At 42.0% G+C, this 19,002-nt stretch overlaps 1 protein-coding gene across 13 annotated transcripts in view; it reads right to left on the bottom strand.

Annotated features, from left to right (window-relative positions):
- crebbpb (CREB binding lysine acetyltransferase b) overlaps positions 1-19,002 on the bottom strand; it is a 57,988-nt gene that overhangs the window by 16,840 nt on the left and 22,146 nt on the right. For all 13 annotated transcript variants that reach the window (XM_033643869.2, XM_078161159.1, XM_078161161.1 and 10 more), the window contains exons 3-13: positions 18,506-18,673; positions 12,366-12,618; positions 6,251-6,364; positions 5,141-5,392; positions 4,315-4,414; positions 3,833-3,970; positions 3,595-3,712; positions 2,451-2,622; positions 2,226-2,288; positions 1,796-1,917; positions 91-279 (exon numbers count right to left, since the gene is read on the bottom strand). In XM_033643869.2, the coding sequence (XP_033499760.1) occupies positions 91-279; positions 1,796-1,917; positions 2,226-2,288; positions 2,451-2,622; positions 3,595-3,712; positions 3,833-3,970; positions 4,315-4,414; positions 5,141-5,392; positions 6,251-6,364; positions 12,366-12,618; positions 18,506-18,673 (1,689 nt within the window). The remainder of the gene's footprint in view (positions 1-90; positions 280-1,795; positions 1,918-2,225; positions 2,289-2,450; positions 2,623-3,594; positions 3,713-3,832; positions 3,971-4,314; positions 4,415-5,140; positions 5,393-6,250; positions 6,365-12,365; positions 12,619-18,505; positions 18,674-19,002) is intronic.

The following is a 19,002-nucleotide window of genomic DNA, read 5'->3' as shown; positions in this document are numbered from 1 at the left end:
CAGAGCAGCCAGCATGGTGACACTCATGAGCACTCAGACATGAGTGTCAGAAAGCGGTAAGAGAATGCAGCACATTACAAGTCCCCTCACCTGTGTGACAGCAGCCTGTGTTAGCGGCTGGCCCAAGCCTACATTCACATTCATTGCTCCACCTGCAGCGGCAGTGAACTGGCCCTGTGGCAGGAACTGGCCCTGGTTGGCTGGCTGAGCTACCATGTTATTAGCATGGCTACCCATCATTCCTGGAGTCTGAGGCATCCTTGACGGGGACATACCCATCTACAAAAGAGAAGCGAGATGAAACAGATAACCTCATTAGAGCAGCAGGCCTCTAGTATTCAATGCCTGCCAAGTAAAATAAAATGAATGGAATGCAGTGTACACGCATGCTACTGCTACAACAGTCCTCTGAAGGCCTTGTGGTGTAACTTACAACCAAAACAATGGGCTGAATCAAAACACAGCATGGCCAGAGATCTAAAGCCAGGAAGGAACATTACATAGCTGTAAACCAGGCCTTAGGCTCTGCCATGGTTTCACTACAGATTATACACTGAAAGCCAGGTGGCTGGTTAGTGAAAGCATCAGGACCCGTGTCAACCACAGGCAGCAAATTCCATATTTATGAGTTAGCGTCAGAATGGTAACAGACTAAGAAACGAACAGTCCAACAGTGTGAGGCATTCAACAGTAAAGAGAAGGGCTGCACGATTATGGCAGAAACGATGATTTTGATCAATGCTGGGATGATGATTATTTAGTGACCTAAAGAAGCACTTCCATGCTGTGCTACATTCCTGCTAATGTGCATATATACATGTACATATATGTACATATATACAATCTTTCCATACAAATAAGACTTAAAATAAGGTTCTTCTTCACCTGAATTTAGTGCATTTAGTGCAAAATAAATGTACCTGAAGTATGAACTATCTGAAAATAAATATGCCATTAACAGAATGCTGCCAAATGAAAGCAGTAGTAGACACATCTTTGGCCAAATGGAAAGTGATTACATTTGTTAATTCGATACGATTCGAGATATGGATGGATGCTTGTCCACTGTTACATATATATTTTATCTTTATAGCAGTCACAGTACCATGGCACACTGTACAATGCCGCTGTTACTGATGTCTGCGTTAATGCTGGGCAAGGTTGGAGCTCAAGCGAGGTAGCGTTAGCCACACAGCTCTTCTAGGCCATCCTGACTTCATCCTACCTCAGACTGTGGTGCTTTCAGGTGGTTTAACATGTTAGTTATGTTGCTTTGTGGCCCAGACCTGTCTCACGCACTCTTTGCATATCATTTCTTTTTTCCCAAAATCCAAAATACTTCCAAACAAAAGATGATGGTTGATGAACAGATGTTTTTTGTTCTGCCCATCTGCAGGCACAACATCCAGTTAAGTTTTTCACAGACTGCCGTTGCTACAGGGTGCACGCATTGCGGCATGACAGCTTTTTAAAAGTTGTTAGTTTAGGAAGCGCTTGATTTGATATAGTTTTCTATGAGTGAAGCATGAATTTTAGACGTCAATATCATAGTCGATTGTGTTAAGTTACTTGATTAATATCTGATTAACTGTGCAGCCCTTCTTAAGATGAGTGAAAAAGTGGAGAAAAGAGCAAGAACCGAACAACTGGGAAGAGAAAACTGGTGAAAAAAACTGGGAAATGGTTCAGAGAAGAGCAAGTTAAACAGAGGAACTGACAGACTTAGACAAACAACGTTTAGAAGAGAGAGGGGAGCAGAAACGTAAAGCAGGGAGGCAGAAGAGAAAGATCTAACCGCTGGGACGGAGTTGATGTTCATCTGCTGTGGATGGTTCATGGGGGAGGGAGCACGTGCTCCCATGGGTGCCTGAGACATCTGCGCATTCTGCATTGCCATTGGGTTAAACTGATTGATTCCTGTGGGAACAGACACACACACACAATTATGTACTTGTTTATCATACTTGGGAGTTGTTGTAATTTAATATTCCGTGTCCTACTGGGCTGGCAGAGGCACTGAACCAGCTCACTAAACATCACAGTTCTGACAAATTCATTAAACCATAACTGGTTAAACAATCAGGTCTGCACAGGAAACTTAACTTCACTGCTGAAATGCTCACCAATTTACTTTGTATATATTAGCAAAGTTAAGACCTGGGAAGGACAATTGAGAAAAGCAAATTTGGAGCGCTTTTCCTTAGAAAACCAGAACCAGCACATACCTTGGGGCACCTGCATACGGTTCATTATCTGATTTGGCATGTTGGGCATAGGCACAGGTCCATCTGAGACAAGACAGGACAAAGCAGTGTTTTTAATACGTTACAGAAATACTTTTTATTTGGATCAACACAGAACCTCAAAACAGTCAAAAGAAGCCAAAATTAAAAAAATAAATAAAAAAAAAATAGTTCGTCACCCAGAGTGCAGAGAGTTTGGCTACTTACTCGGAGGTCGGACAACCTGTCCTGGGCCCATGGTGTTGGGAGCCATTCCAGGTTGCTGAGGCCCAGCTGTGCCCACCATGCCAGGCTGTTTCTGGAGCCGTGAGCGCCTCTTCTCCTCCAGTTCCTTCTGGATTTTATAGATCTTCTCTGCCAGGAAGTGGTAATACTCATCCTAGTGAGAGGACGAAAAGAACCGAAAGGCATATAAGACAATTTTTTGAAAATAATAAATGTGTTTCTGGTGCCAAATTTCATTTTCAAGTGCCCCTTTGCCCCTCGGGACAGAGTTACATGGGGTAGTGGTTGAAATCTTCCCCTAGTAAATGGGACAACCCTTCAAGACCCCAAGTGTGTCATCGTCATTGATGGCGTTTACACAAACAGATATGAATATGTCAATAATGGCGTCATCACAATGGCATTTGCAATTGATCTGATGGAGATGGAGAAGCATGGACACTCGTGATTCATTCACAACAATCGATCAAGCAAGTCATCAAATAAAAAAAGAGCACTGCTTCATTACCAGACAACTAAGGGTGCTCTGTAGGCTAACGCTGGCAACCCATGCTCCTACCCTGCCAGTCTGCTCTGGTATTAGAGGAAACAAGCGCAGCAACTTTGCTGCTGGACCTGAGTTAACGTTTGAGCGACATATGCCATCAAAGAGGAGGAATGTGATGTGGAAATATGTACAAATGAGGGACCGTCATGCGAAACAACTACAATGTAACTCGTTAGCTACAAGATATCTGCGTACCAGAAATTTCTCGTCATGCTTCTTATTAAGAAAAGTACCGTAGTACATTGAAACAATATTAAACTAAGATAATACGATGGTTATTATAATTTTTAAATCTTAATTAAGGAAGGCCATGTAGCCCTATCATTTCACCCTAACCCTCTATCCTAACAAGAATCATGACACCCTCCCTGGACATGAATGTGTGAAACAGAGGGGTAAAGGCTAAGTGATAGAGGCAAGAGGTGTACTGGGATTGAACCTTGTCTCTGGTTCTGGTTTGAATTCTCTGCTCTCACAGTGACAAGAAAAAGGCCTTGGGATTAAAAACCTTAAATTGAAGATGGCATGTGATCACTCAGGTTGTAATGGTGTGATAATGTTTAGTATTATATTAGTTACCCTGCTGTTAGCTGACTCGTACATGTCACCCTCAACCTTGCGGGCATATGCCACCAGGTTCTCCATTCGCCGGTCCTTCAGTGCTGCGGGGTCTGGGGTGGGGAATATGGCTTGTACACTGAAGAGAGACGGCACAGAAATACAAAACTCAGCGACAACCTGGATCACTACATCCTACTCTGTTTTCACATGATTGAATTGATTATTTATGATCCATCAGTTTCATTTTTGGACTTACAGTTTGTGCACCAGGTGGGTGCGCAGGTCCTGAGTGACGTGTTCATGCCAGGCCTTTCTTACCCCTGAAGCAGAGAGAGGGGTGGCAGCGGGCAGGTTTCCCATACCTCCTGCTACTGACCCATCTGGCATCAGTTGACTATAAGACAGAAAGAGAAATTACTTACAATATAATGATTGTTAATAGTCCCTTACATGGTTTCATTAATAATACAGTGTGAACATAATTGGTAATCTACATCTATAACATATTTCTGTCCTCAGATACATTTGTAAATCATGTTTACTAAGAATCCAAAGGACGGAGAACAGATTGAGATCATGGATGATATTTTGTCAACAGCAGATGCACTGCATGGTGATTTGGTAGACAAGACCAAATGACAAGCCACAGGACTCATTATCCGAACCCACCGTCAATGAATTATAAAGCAGCAACGTGACATCAGATCTGCGTGATGTATTAAAGAAAAGAATGCTCACTTGTTGAGTGTGGATGGTAGAGAGGAGTCGGAGTGCATGCCAGACTGGTCTGAAGAGGGGACACCCATGCCTCCTGCCATCTGGTTCATCTGATTAGTGCCTGATAAACACACATCGTCATTTACAAAGGTTTACAAGAAAATGGCTTAGCAACAGATTATAGTGGCCGGTCCCTCCAGGATGTTGCGATCGCAATAAGTTAACACAAATTCAGCCAATCCCTGTGAATTCAAAACCTTGCAGTTTTCTCCAATTACTGCAATTTAACTGCAAATTTGTCTATTTAAAGTGGGTAAAACCTCATTTCACTGTAGAGCTGCGTGCAGCGTATTGACTCACATAGCCCAAACCAACGGTTATTAACAGCTTTAACAGCAGAGTCGAGCCGTCTCAGTGTCAGTGTGAGATTAACTGCTCGGTGTTGGATGTTTACCGTGGCTGCGGGACTTCAGTCCAAGCAGCAAAATATGACAAGTAGAGATGAGACATCCAAGACTAAAGAGACATCCGTCAGCGCTGTGTTGAACGCCAGCAACAGCTGATCGCAGATTGAGGGAAACACTGAATGCGCATAATAATAAGATCACAATCTGTGACAGCATCACGACTATTTTTAAAATTTCCACTTGGCCCCTGCAATTTCATCACAAATAAATGCCTCTAACATTGCATCATGCATCACAGTTTTTGTTTAGAAAAGCAGAAATCAGGCATTTCAGATCGCAACAATCCCGAAATCAGCCCGCAAAATCCTGGGGGACTGAACAGTGTATTTGTTGTTATCACAATTCTCTAAAATGGCAGTGAAGTCCTATCTATCCCATACCTAGTGGGTTCATATTTCGCAGCTGCTGGTGCTGGGGCCCCTGGGGGTTTTGCTGAGTGGGACCCTGTCCCTGCCCCTGGACCTGAGCAGGGGACTGGTTCCCATACGGCAGGCCGAGGGCAGCATAGGCCCTCTGCATGGAGCTGGGGTCGATGTGTGTGGCAGCGCTGTTGATGGCTGTGGCACTGGGCTGGCCAGGCCCCACCGTACTGATGGCGTTCTGCAGGCTAGCCCCCGGAGAACTTAGCATGGCTGGAGGGGAAAGATGAGGAAATAAATAAAACATTAATAACACACTCACAACATTTGTTTATTATATATATATATATTTAAAAACAAAACAAATACAGGGTAACAAGGTAAACTAACATTTGACTACCATGTATAGATATAAATATGTATAAAAAACATATCTCTTAATTTAAGAAAAGTCTATATATTCAGTATAAAAAAAAATATTTCTCTAAAACATAAAAAATGGTTAAATATTAAACTGTTTTTTTCTGCTTAAAAGAGAAAATGTGTTAAAAAGAAATATATCTCTAAGCAAAAGATCGTCTTCCTGAGTGGGCCTCCATCTAAAATCCCTGCACTGCTCCCTGCTGTGTTGATTGCTGACAGGGAGCACGCTGCCTCTGTGGGGGATTTAAATCTGTCATAGGGCCTTTTAACCAATCAGAGAGCATGCTGTCCTGAGACCCTGCCCCCACTGATAGCAGAGCCACGGAGCCCCTCCCCTGGGTGTCAGATTACAGGTCCAGCCTTTCTAGAGGAATCCTCTCACTGTTCGAGCTCTCACATTCATCGGACCAGCACAGAGTTGTGGCTGGGAGACACAGCCTGCAGGTGGCAGCACTTCGTACCACACTCACACTCACACTCACACACACACACACACACACACACACACATACACTGACTGGAGGATCGCTGCCAAGTGTCAACTGCCTGGATGAGCAGTTTAAAAGGTGTCAAAGATTTTTTCTTCTTTTTTAATAATACCCATCAGAAATTCTTTATCATTGTTCTGTAATAACTTTGAACTTAATCTGTGTGCAATTTTAAATGGATTTATGCTTGGATAATAGCAAAGCTGCTGGAGTTACTCACGTTGCTGGTTCCTCTTGTCACTAGCATTTTTCAAAGGCAGGCAGACCGGACAGTCGTGCCGCGTGCAGTTCTTCCAGTGGGAGATGATCTGTCTGGATGATGCACAGTGAGCCACTGGGTAGAAATAAAAAAAGAAACACAGACATGGAGTGAGGTGTGGTAATTCAGGTATTCAGCAGTATCTGACATTTTAAGGTGAGCTGTTTGCAGAGGTGCAGTAAGCATCACACATCTCACTGTGACTGTTTCTGCTTTCATTTTCCTCCCTGCAGTATTATTACACTTGTCTTCTTTGAAGAAAAGCCGCTAATAAAGTTTCACTAATTCGGTAATAAACATATTTTAATTCCTACTGAGTCTTAAAAATAAAAGTCCCTGGTTATTTTGTTGTGTAAAAACATTTATTGTGAGGCAGCAAGATAAGGAAATGTTGAGTTTTCGGCTGACAGTGAAGAACAGTAAAATAAAGCAGATATCTAAAGTATAAACAGGACACAGGAGAGAAACAGGCCGGTCGGGTGTTGCCTGCGGTAAACAAGACGCCACAGCTACCTGCTAGAGTGCAGGCGGCCCGGCTTTTGGACCTACTCCGGAGAAGGAGTAGGTGCCCAGCTCAGTGTGGCACCGCTCGTCTTAACTGATAACGGAAACACGAATTGGCGCAGCATTGCTTGACTGGACGTGGCTAAAAGCTACAGAGGAAGAGGCCCACAATATTGTACGCGTGCTACTGCAGTAACTTTATTCATCTCTCAGACTGATTTAGCGTAACTTGTTCAACATATAGACCGATGTCGCACTGTAGACTAATGAACTGACAGATTAAACAGAGCAGCAGCTCTGTGTCTCTGAGTGTTGCTGGAGAACTTGTGAGTGAGTATGTGGGGCAGAACTGTGCGGAGAGTGTGAGCGAGAAGAGATGAACACTGGTGTGCGTTATGTGGCACAACTTGACCCTTTATCAATATAAACGGTATTGTGTAAATCTAGATCTTGTTTGAAAATATATCGATTTATTGTTAAAAAAAGAAAAAGAAAAAAAGAAAATTGATATACCACCCAGCCCTAATTTACAAGTTAAAGGAGCTATATGTAAGAAATCTAAAGCAAATAGTTGTAAAATCATCCTAATATGTCACAGAGACTAAGGACTAATGTTAATATAACATACTGATCTCACCGACAACAATAGTACAGCCAGAATATTAGCATTTAAAAAAAAAAATTACGGTCCGCAAATCATGTTTATGTTTTGAATTTGTGTTTTGGCCTGTTACGCCACCCACCACCATCTACCAGTCACGCAGTCAGAAGAGTCTCAGCATCCGGGTTGCCAGTTACAACTGAGCTACAATGGCTGACGGTGCGACTAAACCCAAATGACCTCGTTATGATTCCCAAAAATGCCAAGACAAAAACACGAGGCAAAGCGAGGGTATATATAGGAGATGCTTTTGAACGGTGGAGACGGTTGAAAGTGGAGAAGAATTTGAAATTGGATGTCGAAGTGGCTACTCTTCTCCTCGACAGGTAAGCTTTAGCCAAAGTTGGCTAACTAGCATCATAGCTAGACGGGGATGGACTAGGGATGTAACAATTATCAATATTACAGTAAATTTCGGGTAATTTTTACACGGTAAGAATTACCGTTTATGTTTAAATTAATTGCATTATCGTGGTGGATTATCAGGACATGTAATAACAGCCTCATTCAAGTCTCGCGATGCAGGCGCTGCGTGAATGCGTAGCATGTGTAAACACAAAGAATGAAAACATGGTGGAAGGTGGTGATAGCGGCACTCAGGACATTGTCCCTCCAACTAAACGCACCAAGTCTGAGGTCTGGGCGTACTTTGGGTTTCTGAAGAATGCCGAGGGACAGCTGGTGGAGGACAACTATCCTGTGTGCAGAACATGCAGAAAGAAAGTTGCTGTGAAGGGCAGCGACACTACAAACCTGCTGGCTCATCTCCGTGACCGTCATCCACAGCTTTACAGCCAATGCAAGTTATGCTATGCAAACGTCAGTTATTGTGTGAGGGACTTCGGTTTTACTAAGATTGTCATAATGTGCAATTCTCGACGCATACGGGACATTTGAGCCGTATCTGTCCTCCTAAACTGCGACTAGGTTTTCCGTTTTCATTTAAGACACTTAGGAGCTACTAGCTGAGTAGCTAATAGCCGTATTAGCAGCTATGTTGCTAACGTTAAGTGAAAACACTGAGCGGAGCCGACAGAATATAAACCGACATAACGTAACGCTAATTGAGATCAACTATGAATTGAATCACTGTGATTATGGTTATTGTATGGCGAGCTAGAATCGATATAGACGGCCAGTTATGCTTTCTTGACATGAGCTCAAGGAAACAACATAAAACGCTGCCGTGTTAACCTTTGACCGAGAGCATGCACTCCTTTTCTCATACAGGTAATCCTCTGACTCACATGCACACTTCTAATGTGTGAATTATTCTGTGTAATGATGACCATTGCCCTTAGGGTATTTTTGGTTTCTCCTGCACATTTGTGATATCTATTCTATATATTGTATGTCTTTTGTTCTACTCTCGCATTGTTTTGTTTTATATATATTTTTCCTCTTGTGCTAATAAATAAATAATATATAAATTGTTTACGTATTTTGCTGACTGTTAAAATGCACCAGACAAGTAAGCTTTGTTCCTGTAATGTGTTTTCATATTTTTTTTAATTTAAAATAAAATTTTCTGTTGCTGTGCCAATCCCTTGCCCCTTTAATGTGAAAGTTTCATTTTAATATAAGATTTTGGCTGTTAACATTTTGGTATGATAAGGAAGTTACAAGATTTAGTGAAGTTATTTCAATGTATCTATTTTTTGGACATTTTACAGCGCTTAAAAAAAATCGCAATATTATCGTTTACCGTGATAATTTGGTCACTATAATCGAGATATCAAATTTTCCATATCGTTACATCCCTAGGATGGACATTTCAAATACTTTCAACTGTTATTCATTTTCGATCATACATTGTAGCCCATGTACAGGTGGGTCAACAACCTGACTGATTTTTTTGAGAAACAAACGTTAGCAGCACAGCAAGCGGCGTTGGCAGTATCCCGGTACATAGCATTAGCAGCTGGCTCCTCCCCCGCTGTATCCCAGCAGCAGTGTTAGCAGCAGAGAAGCCGGACTGGCTCGAACAGTGGGCGGACACGACTCGTGGCAGTATTTTGAATTTGAGTGCAGTAACAGTTTTGGCCACATTCTTACATACGGCGCCTTTAAATTAATGTCTGTTATGTCACTATTGCTGAATGAGGTGACACAGTGGTGACTGAACCAATGGCCCACTGATTAAATTATTGCAATATTAACATATTTGCAGTATTATAAACTTGGTGTTGAGGGTTCACAGAAAAAAGGCTGTGTTCAAGGGATACTTCGCCAATTTTCAACCAGCTCTGTATCATGAACTACCGCAAACTTCCTTTCATCCTGCCAGCACCCAGGTCTCCCTGCTCATTGGCCAGTGAAACCTGGGTGAATGACAGGTTTCGTGTCATCTGGAATACTTTGACTGGCTCCTTGGCTGTTGCCTAAACTACAGATTATACTTCCTCATTTTTGTATGCCAGCCACCACAGACACAAACAGCATAGAAGCTGATCTAGAGAGAGACCCGCCCCTCTTTCTCACGTTCTGTCAAACTCAGATCAAATGGTTAAACTAGGCAGCGCATATGATTATTGTCACATGTATACTATCAGATATTAATATATACTTTCAACACATTGTACCACAATAACCAGAACTATAATTATAATATTATTACAATCATTAATGGTATTGTAAGCTACTGTCATTACCGTCTGTCCTGCATCTCTCTCTGTCTCTGCCTCTTTCTGTCTCATTGTGTCATATAGATTACTGTTAATTTATCATGTTGATCTGTTCTGTACGACATCTATTGCACATCTGTCCGTCCTGGAAGAGGGATCCCTCCTCAGTTGCTCTTCCTGAGGTTTCTACCGTTTTTTTCCCCGTTAAAGGGTTTTTTTGGGGGAGTTTTTCCTTATCCGCTGTGAGGGTCCTAAGGATAGAGGGATGTTGTATGCTGTAAAGCCCTGTGAGGCAAATTATGATTTGTGATATTGGACTTTATAAATAAAATTGATTGATTGATTGATTGATTGATTGATCAAATATAAACCAAGATCCTGTCACTGCAATGTCTCTTTCTCGCCTAAAATGTCTTCAGGAACATATTTCAACTTACTCTTTAGCTGTTAAATGAGATTGCTTGTTAACACCTGGCCATCGTGCCGTATTTTGGACAAGCAACTCACATTAGATCATCGACTAGCAAAGGCGTTTATTGATTATTGAAGTATGGCGCAGTGTATTCTGGTAGCGGGTTTTCTCTCTCAAGAGCAAAAGCGAATGCCATAACCCTTTCTCTCTGTTTTCTCTGGTCATGTAGCACACATTTCAAAACTATTTGTGTCTTTCTAATGCATAGACAGCCTAGTTTCATAAAAAGATCATCTTTCCAGCAATGAAGTACTCCTTCAAGTTACTGCTGATGCAAACTGGACACCTCCTACTGCTGCAGCTTCATATTAAAAGCATTTAACTAGTGAAACAGGAGTTGACTTCTATTATGAAGGAGTCGCAGGAAATGCAGCCTATTGGCACTTTTCATTATTGTTCAAGACAACGAGCATTTTCAGCATTTTTTGACAGCGGATCAGTTGAAATATTGCAGAGAGAAAAGAAGAGGTGCAGGCGACAGGCTGTACACCTCCAACTAAGTGAGGTAAGCAACTCCTTTTCACTGTGACCTGCTGTCCACAGACTCACACCATGTGCAGCGTAAAATCAGATCACGGTTGCTCACAGAATCCCCAACTCCTTTATTAAAAAGACCAAAGTTTGTTTTGCTGCCCCCAGACCTCTGTGACCTGCAGAATCAAACTACATATGCTGTCACCACCAGAAAGTACAGGTGTGGCCAAATAAACCAGGACTGAAATCTTTGAGATGGCCACTATAAAGGTTTATTTCATACACCCCCACAATGAAGACAAATAAAATGGGTGTTCACTTGGTGAAGAGAGAAATACTATACAACACTGAGTTAAAGTGACAAAACCCAGCACGACGTCTACCTGAAACAGAGCACATTCAAAACCATAACCATTCGTTGTAAAACCATAAATGCATGCATGAATTTACTTTAACAGTATATACAGTATAAATATCAGAGTTCAAAGTTCATCAACCTTGAGTGATCTCCTTATTACAGCTTACTCCCCCACAGCTGTGAGAGGGAAGCAGCTTGCCGCCAGCATAGATGAGGACGTGGAGTACAACCATCATGAGAGCCGTTTACAAAAAAGATTAAATTCATGTTTGCTGATGTTGTCACAGTCACTGGGGCATCTGGGGCTAAGCGAGTCAAGAGGGCAGAGTGTCTCTATTTAGGCAATAAAACACACAAGCTAACTGCTTTACATTGTGTATAACAATGCAACTGAAGTGATTAAAACACACTTCAGCACTATCCTGCTCTTATTAGATAGCAGTTAAACATAGTCGAGAATGTTAATCTTTCTTTATCAGGATTGTTTAATCTTAATAACTCCTCCTGCACTATCTGTCTAGCAACAAAGCAATGTGGTTGAGTGTTATATAGGGATGCAAATTTCCCAAAACTTTCTTAACCGGTCGTCAGCCATGTGTAGATCAATAAACAATTTTGTTAAGGACAATATTGGCCAGCGGTGATACAAAGAGCTGAAGGCGACAGGCGCTTTTGGCAGCGTGGATGAACTCAGAACTACAACAAGTCATCAACACCTTTTGCTGAGTTGTTCCTGTGGTATGTAAAGCCACTGGCACTGTGCCCACATCACAGGCTCTGATTACAGCTGCTCACAAGACACATGGTGCAGTTAAATTATCTGGATAGAAATTCTAAGTGGGTTCATTTCTTGAACAGATTCTTATTAAATTCTTACTGTGATTAATAGACAGACACATATCACACAGGTGAAAACATTCAAACAGGAGTCAGCTAGAAACTGTATATTTGGATTTGAGCTAGATCATATCACTTTCACTCACCCTGGCAGGACTTGCCAGCCTGGCAGTGGGTCATGTGGTTGAGGACGTTCTTCATGGTGCGGCAATGGGGCAGAGTGCAGGCCCTCACCTCCCCGTTGGCCTGCTCCCGCCGCTGGCACTTGTGTGCATGGAGCAACAGGACCAGCTGCTGCTGAATGAGTTTGCGCTTCTCGGGGTCGGCCGTTGGGCCCGCTGATACACCACCAGCTCCAGGAACCATGCCCACTGACGCTACCTGCTGCTGCATCTGGGACTGTAAAGGAGTGCAAATAAAAAGAGGTTAGGCACAGATCAGATTATCAGACTTTATTCATTTTAGACTTTCGGGTTTAAAGTAAAAACATAAAGAAACCATTAAATATAACGAATCGGAGAACATCTTGATGTAAAGCATTGGCTTAGAGTTGTGGTGCAAAAAAGGAGGAAAATATAAAACTCTCCCACGTGTGTGTCTGTGTAGAAAAGTGCTGTACACACAGTGAAGAGCGTGCTTTTCTGAAGCTACAGTAGTCAGTGAGTGTAGCATAAGCGTATCGTTAAAAAGGGCAGTGTTTTGTGTTCACTGCACAGACGAAATAAAGCACCTGTTAAATGCAGTATTATCACCACATCTAGTGACCATTCTTCACCGCAGAGTTGCCGAACTGTAAAAGCTAGTTACCAGTTACGAGCACAGCTAAAGCTAACTGAGTTAGCCTTAAGGAACCAGAGGTCCTCCAACTACAGTTCGGTGCTCCAAGGCTGGAAAGGTAATTCGAACATTAATCTACAAATTGGGGCGGCTGTGGCTCAGAGGTAGAGCAGGTCGTCCGCCAATCGAAAGATCAGCAGTTCGATCCCAGGCTCCTCCAGTGCATGTCGAAGTATACTTGAGCAAGATACTGAACCCCAAACCCCTCCATCAGTGTGTCAGTGTGTCAGTGTGTTAAAACTGAGTAGCAGGTGGCACCTTGTATGGTAGCCTCGGCCACCAGTGTATGAATGTGTGTGTGTGTGAATGGGTGAATGTGACTCATAGTGTAGCTTTGAGTGGTCAGATGACTAGACAGGCGCTATACAAATGCAGGTCCATTTACAAAAGAAGTCAGTCTGATAAACAACAAAATTACACACCACTAGCCATCGACCCCAACTCTTATTTTAGGGTGAGCAACGTGTATTATTAATATGACATGATAGATCACTGACTTATGCCTGTATTGATATAAGAGTATCCTTTGAATATAATGGTGTCACAGTCAGTCAACCAGTTTATTAAACTACCTAATTTCATCCCTCCTCTCCCTCAGAAACATCTTCAATGTGAAAAGTAATTTTTCAGCTTTTATTACTCGTTTCTATGCAGATGCACTCCTCTACAAAACCACCCCAATAACTGTAGAATGATTAATAATGCCCAAATGGACCTAATCAAGTCATCAGGTGAAAATTTCTGTACCTTTTCAAATCGCTATATATACAGTACAGGCCAAAAGTTTGGACACACCTTCTCATTCAATGCGTTTTCTTTATTTTCATGACTATTTACATTGTAGATTCTCACCGAAGGCATCAAAACTATGAATGAACACATGTGGAGTTATGTACTTAACAAAAAAAGGTGAAATAACTGAAAACATGTTTTATATTCTAGTTTCTTCAAAATAGCCACCCTTTGCTCTGATTACTGCTTTGCACACTCTTGGCATTCTCTCCATGAGCTTCAAGAGGTAGTCACCTGAAATGGTTTTCCAACAGTCTTGAAGGAGTTCCCAGAGGTGTTTAGCACTTGTTGGCCCCTTTGCCTTCACTCTGCGGTCCAGCTCACCCCAAACAATCTCGATTGGGTTCAGGTCCGGTGACTGTGGAGGCCAGGTCATCTGCCGCAGCACTCCATCACTCTCCTTCTTGGTCAAATAGCCCTTACACAGCCTGGAGGTGTGTTTGGGGTCATTGTCCTGTTGAAAAATAAATGATCGTCCAACTAAACGCAAACCGGATGGGATGGCATGTCGATGCAGGATGCTGTGGTAGCCATGCTGGTTCAGTGTGCCTTCAATTTTGAATAAATCCCCAACAGTGTCACCAGCAAAACACCCCCACACCATCACACCTCCTCCTCCATGCTTCACAGTGGGAACCAGGCATGTGGAATCCATCCGTTCACCTTTTCTGCGTCTCACAAAGACACGGCGCTTGGAACCAAAGATCTCAAATTTGGACTCATCAGACCAAAGCACAGATTTCCACTGGTCTAATGTCCATTCCTTGTGTTTCTTGGCCCAAACAAATCTCTTCTGCTTGTTGCCTCTCCTTAGCAGTGGTTTCCTAGCAGCTATTTGACCATGAAGGCCTGATTGGCGCAGTCTCCTCTTAACAGTTGTTCTAGAGATGGGTCTGCTGCTAGAACTCTGTGTGGCATTCATCTGGTCTCTGATCTGAGCTGCTGTTAACTTGCCATTTCTGAGGCTGGTGACTCGGATGAACTTATCCTCAGAATCAGAGGTGACTCTTGGTCTTCCTTTCCTGGGTCAGTCCTCATGTGTGCCAGTTTTGTTGTAGCGCTTGATGGTTTTTGCGACTCCACTTTGGGACACATTTAAAGTTTTTGCAATTTTCCGGACTGACTGACCTTCATTTCTTAAAGTAATGATGGCCACTCGGTTTTCTTTAGTTAGCTGATTGGTTCTTGCCATAATATGAATTTTAACAGTTGTCCAATAGGGCTGTCGGCTGTGTATTAACCTGACTTCTGCACAACACAACTGATGGTCCCAACCCCATTGATAAAGCAAGAAATTCCACTAATTAACCCTGATAAGGCACACCTGTGAAGTGGAAACCATTTCAGGTGACTACCTCTTGAAGCTCATGGAGAGAATGCCAAGAGTGTGCAAAGCAGTAATCAGAGCAAAGGGTGGCTATTTTGAAGAAACTAGAATATAAAACATGTTTTCAGTTATTTCACCTTTTTTTGTTAAGTACATAACTCCACATGTGTTCATTCATAGTTTTGATGCCTTCAGTGAGAATCTACAATGTAAATAGTCATGAAAATAAAGAAAACGCATTGAATGAGAAGGTGTGTCCAAACTTTTGGCCTGTACAGTATGCTGCAAAATAAATATATATTTTCCAGAATCGTGAAACCTCCAAGAACGAGAGGGAATTGGTAAACAAGGAAAATCTATTAACTTAGTCAAAAATTTAGGGACTGACATTTCCTGTTCAGATGTGCATAACTCCAGGCTGTTTCCTTTGTGCCTCAAAGAGTCTCACTCTGTACTCCACAATTAGTGTAAATGTTCTACAATATCTGAGTGGAGAGCCTTCAACAAATATGTTTCCCTTAATGCAATTTTCAATTTAACTTTAGTTTTTCAAAGCAAGGAAGCAATATACACATATGTGGTTGTGACCCCTACTTATCAGACAAGCTGTGTGCAGATAATGTGTGCGGGGTGCCTGAAGTTTAGGCCTGACTGAACAGTTAGGTAGGCAGGGTGAGTATCATCAATCAGTACACTTAACAACTCCAAACCTTACTACTACAATCTGTTTAGTTTAGTTTGTTTTATCATTTGGTTTAACAGCTGTGTTAGGCTTAAGATTGGGTGGAAACCATAGTGAACCTTTGGGACATACGGACGACACATGGATAATAGCCAAATTAAAACCTAAACTACTACTGTATTTACCAAGTATTTACAAAGGCTGTGTGCACAATGTGTTTGCTTTGTTTCCTACACTTAACACAGTACAAAAGGAAACAAAGGGTCCTTTATGGCAGCATGTCAGTGTTTCTTTAAGATTTCTAATTATGAAAGCACAAGGCTAGGAGGGAAACCCGTTAGCATATTTCAATGGTTGCAGTCTGTGTGTTCATGTCTGCAGAGGAGCATAAAGCAAGTCTGGAGGACAACATACTCAGATCTAAGAAAAACTGCACAGATTTGTAGGTGTGTAGTGTTGTCATGATGCCAAATTCATGACTTGGACACGATACCAGCCTAACTATCTTGATACCGATACTGAAACGATATCACAGCTAAAATCTAAAACATCAGGAAAAGTAATGGAATAATAGATGACAGAATGTGGAACTTAAAGGAGGTGTACGGTTTCATTTGAAGTCAGTCAACTATAGTACACTACTGTAGTGTTAAAACATTGTTGGAAACATTTAGGATAACATAAGTACACAACTCAACAAAATATATAACATTAGTCTAGTCGTTTTTAGACATTATAATGCAGAAAGGTTACATATTATATCTTTGTAAGACTCTATACACCTCCTTGGTGGAGGTCTGTGCTGTACTGAGCACACTTTCTAGTAATAGAAATAATCATTGGCAAAAATGTACATACCATGCTCGCATTTACCAGTACTGATTAAGTTCATATTGATCATTCATAGCGGGTGTTGTTGATCTGTATACCTGTAAAGGCCTGATTTTTAGCAGCTTTCAAGTTATGGCAAATTAGCCTAACAACTACTGAACTAAACAATGGTGAAGAGTTCACTTGTCACAAATTAAACCATACTTGTTTGACTTAGATTTAAGGGCATGGGCATGATGTAATTCTTTTATCCAGGGTTCCTACACATTTGGAATTTCAAAATTCCATACTTTTCCATACCCTAATTTCCAGACTTCTCAGCATTTTGTTTTGGGTTTTTTTTTTTTCCAGAGAATATGCGACATCTGAGTAAATATATCAGTCTATCATATTTCACATCATATTTAATTATTCTTAATAGGCGATTGTAGCCAAGTACCACAATGGCATGCAAATAAAAACTCAGGTAAGTTCAATGTCTGGGCTGTGGCAAAAAGGTTGGGACTCTGGGTGCAAGTGATGCAGTAACGAGACGTCTGTGTTTTTTCCATTCATGTGGCTCAGAATCGCCTTCTCCCCCATGCTGGCGATGTCAAACGATTTCACACAAAGCAAGCAAAGCTAGCTGTGTGTGTGAATTGGGAATCCTTGGCCAACCAGTATATTTATATACGGTATTGTCAAGCCATCCATCCAAAAACTTGCATCTACCCATTGTGAACCATGTGAAACTCGTCTTCTTGTTGAAGGTGCAGTATTGGAGTGAAACTTGATACCTGGGGGGCTGGAGGAGGGTCATGGGGCAGCGGACTGGACATACCACTTGTCAATCAGGTAAAAGGGGCGGTATGTTTTCTGAGACGTTTGCTCTCACACCAACTGTGCTTGGCCCGGCATAAAACACTATCCAAATTGATTAAATTATTTTTGGAAATACCTAATTTTCTATTTTAGAAAACAGTATTTTAGAACAGTTGTAATAGTCTGGAAACATAAATATTTTCCCATACTTTATTTTTCATTTTCCATACTTTTTAATACCTGGAAATTGATCAAATTTATTTCCATACTTTTCCATACTTGCGTAGGAACCCTGTTTATCTATCACATCTGCTATTGTGTCGCTCTTTGAACAGGTCGGCATGTCTGTCAGCAGATGCTTTGCAAAGTTGGACATGTTGGCTCCCTTGGTCTGTAAAGGGTTAAACATCTTTTATTGATGGGCTTTAAGGTGTTTATGGACTTGCCCCGACTGTCCGCTATCTAAGTGCTTTGTGTGTCTGCTTCGTCGACAAGCCGTGGACGTTTGGCGAGAGCACCAACAGAAATGCAGGGAATTGACGCTAAGCTCTGCATGCATGCACACACGCACGCGCGCACACACACGCACGCACGCACGCACGCACGCACGCACGCACACACACACACACACACACTTACTGCCCCACTGTCACATATCAACACAGCTTATAGCATTTCATAGGAAATACAGCTCTAAATACTTGCCACTATCATTCTTAAAGCATCGTCGCTAATAAAGTTGGGTATAGTACCATTTTTAATGGCAGGATACTGCCATACCGTTCCAGTATCACTATACCATGCAACACTATGAGTGCGTATTACATAGCAGCAGTTTATTTACATTAACAATGCACAAGCTCTCCACGTTTCTGTTTTACACTTTATCTATTCCTTGCCGCCAGGTGCAGCACATCGATACTGTGGATACAAATTAATGTAGAGAATAGGTTTTTCCTTCACTAACTTGAATCAAAACGGAGCAGGCACAAAAATAAGACCCAAGTGACACTTACCATGTTTGGCACACTCCCAGCTCCCTTCAGCTCAGCAGGGAATTGGGGCAGGTTGTTTGAAAGGGCTGTCTTGTTCTGGAGTTGTTGGGCGTTGACCCCCGCCGCCCCCATCTGCTGCACCCCAGCCTGGCCATACTGCTGGCCAAATGGAGCTCCTGACATCCCCATCTACAGTGGACAATCAGGACAGAGGGAGGTCAGATAATCTGCGTGTCATGCAGCATACCATCACATAGAATTTTGGTGACGAGAGGAAACATGGCAAAAAAACTAAAACTGCACCAACATGGCTACATTTAAGATTTGAAGACGACAAAAGAGTTGTCCTACGCGAGTGATGTCGTTTTGTGGACCTCTGTTTCTATTCATATCTGTCGCTCGCTTTGAAAGTGCCGCAATGAAGGAGAAATGGCTGATTCATGGCATAAAGATGGGAATTATCTACATCATACCTTCTTACTGAGCTAAATGACTCTCGCTAATAACAAGCTAGGCTA

Source organism: Epinephelus lanceolatus, chromosome 18 (genome assembly GCF_041903045.1).
Source record: "Epinephelus lanceolatus isolate andai-2023 chromosome 18, ASM4190304v1, whole genome shotgun sequence".
Lineage (NCBI taxonomy): Eukaryota > Metazoa > Chordata > Actinopteri > Perciformes > Serranidae > Epinephelus > Epinephelus lanceolatus.
The sequence above is the reverse complement of the archived record's forward strand: the minus strand, read 5'-3'. Positions and strand labels throughout refer to the sequence as shown.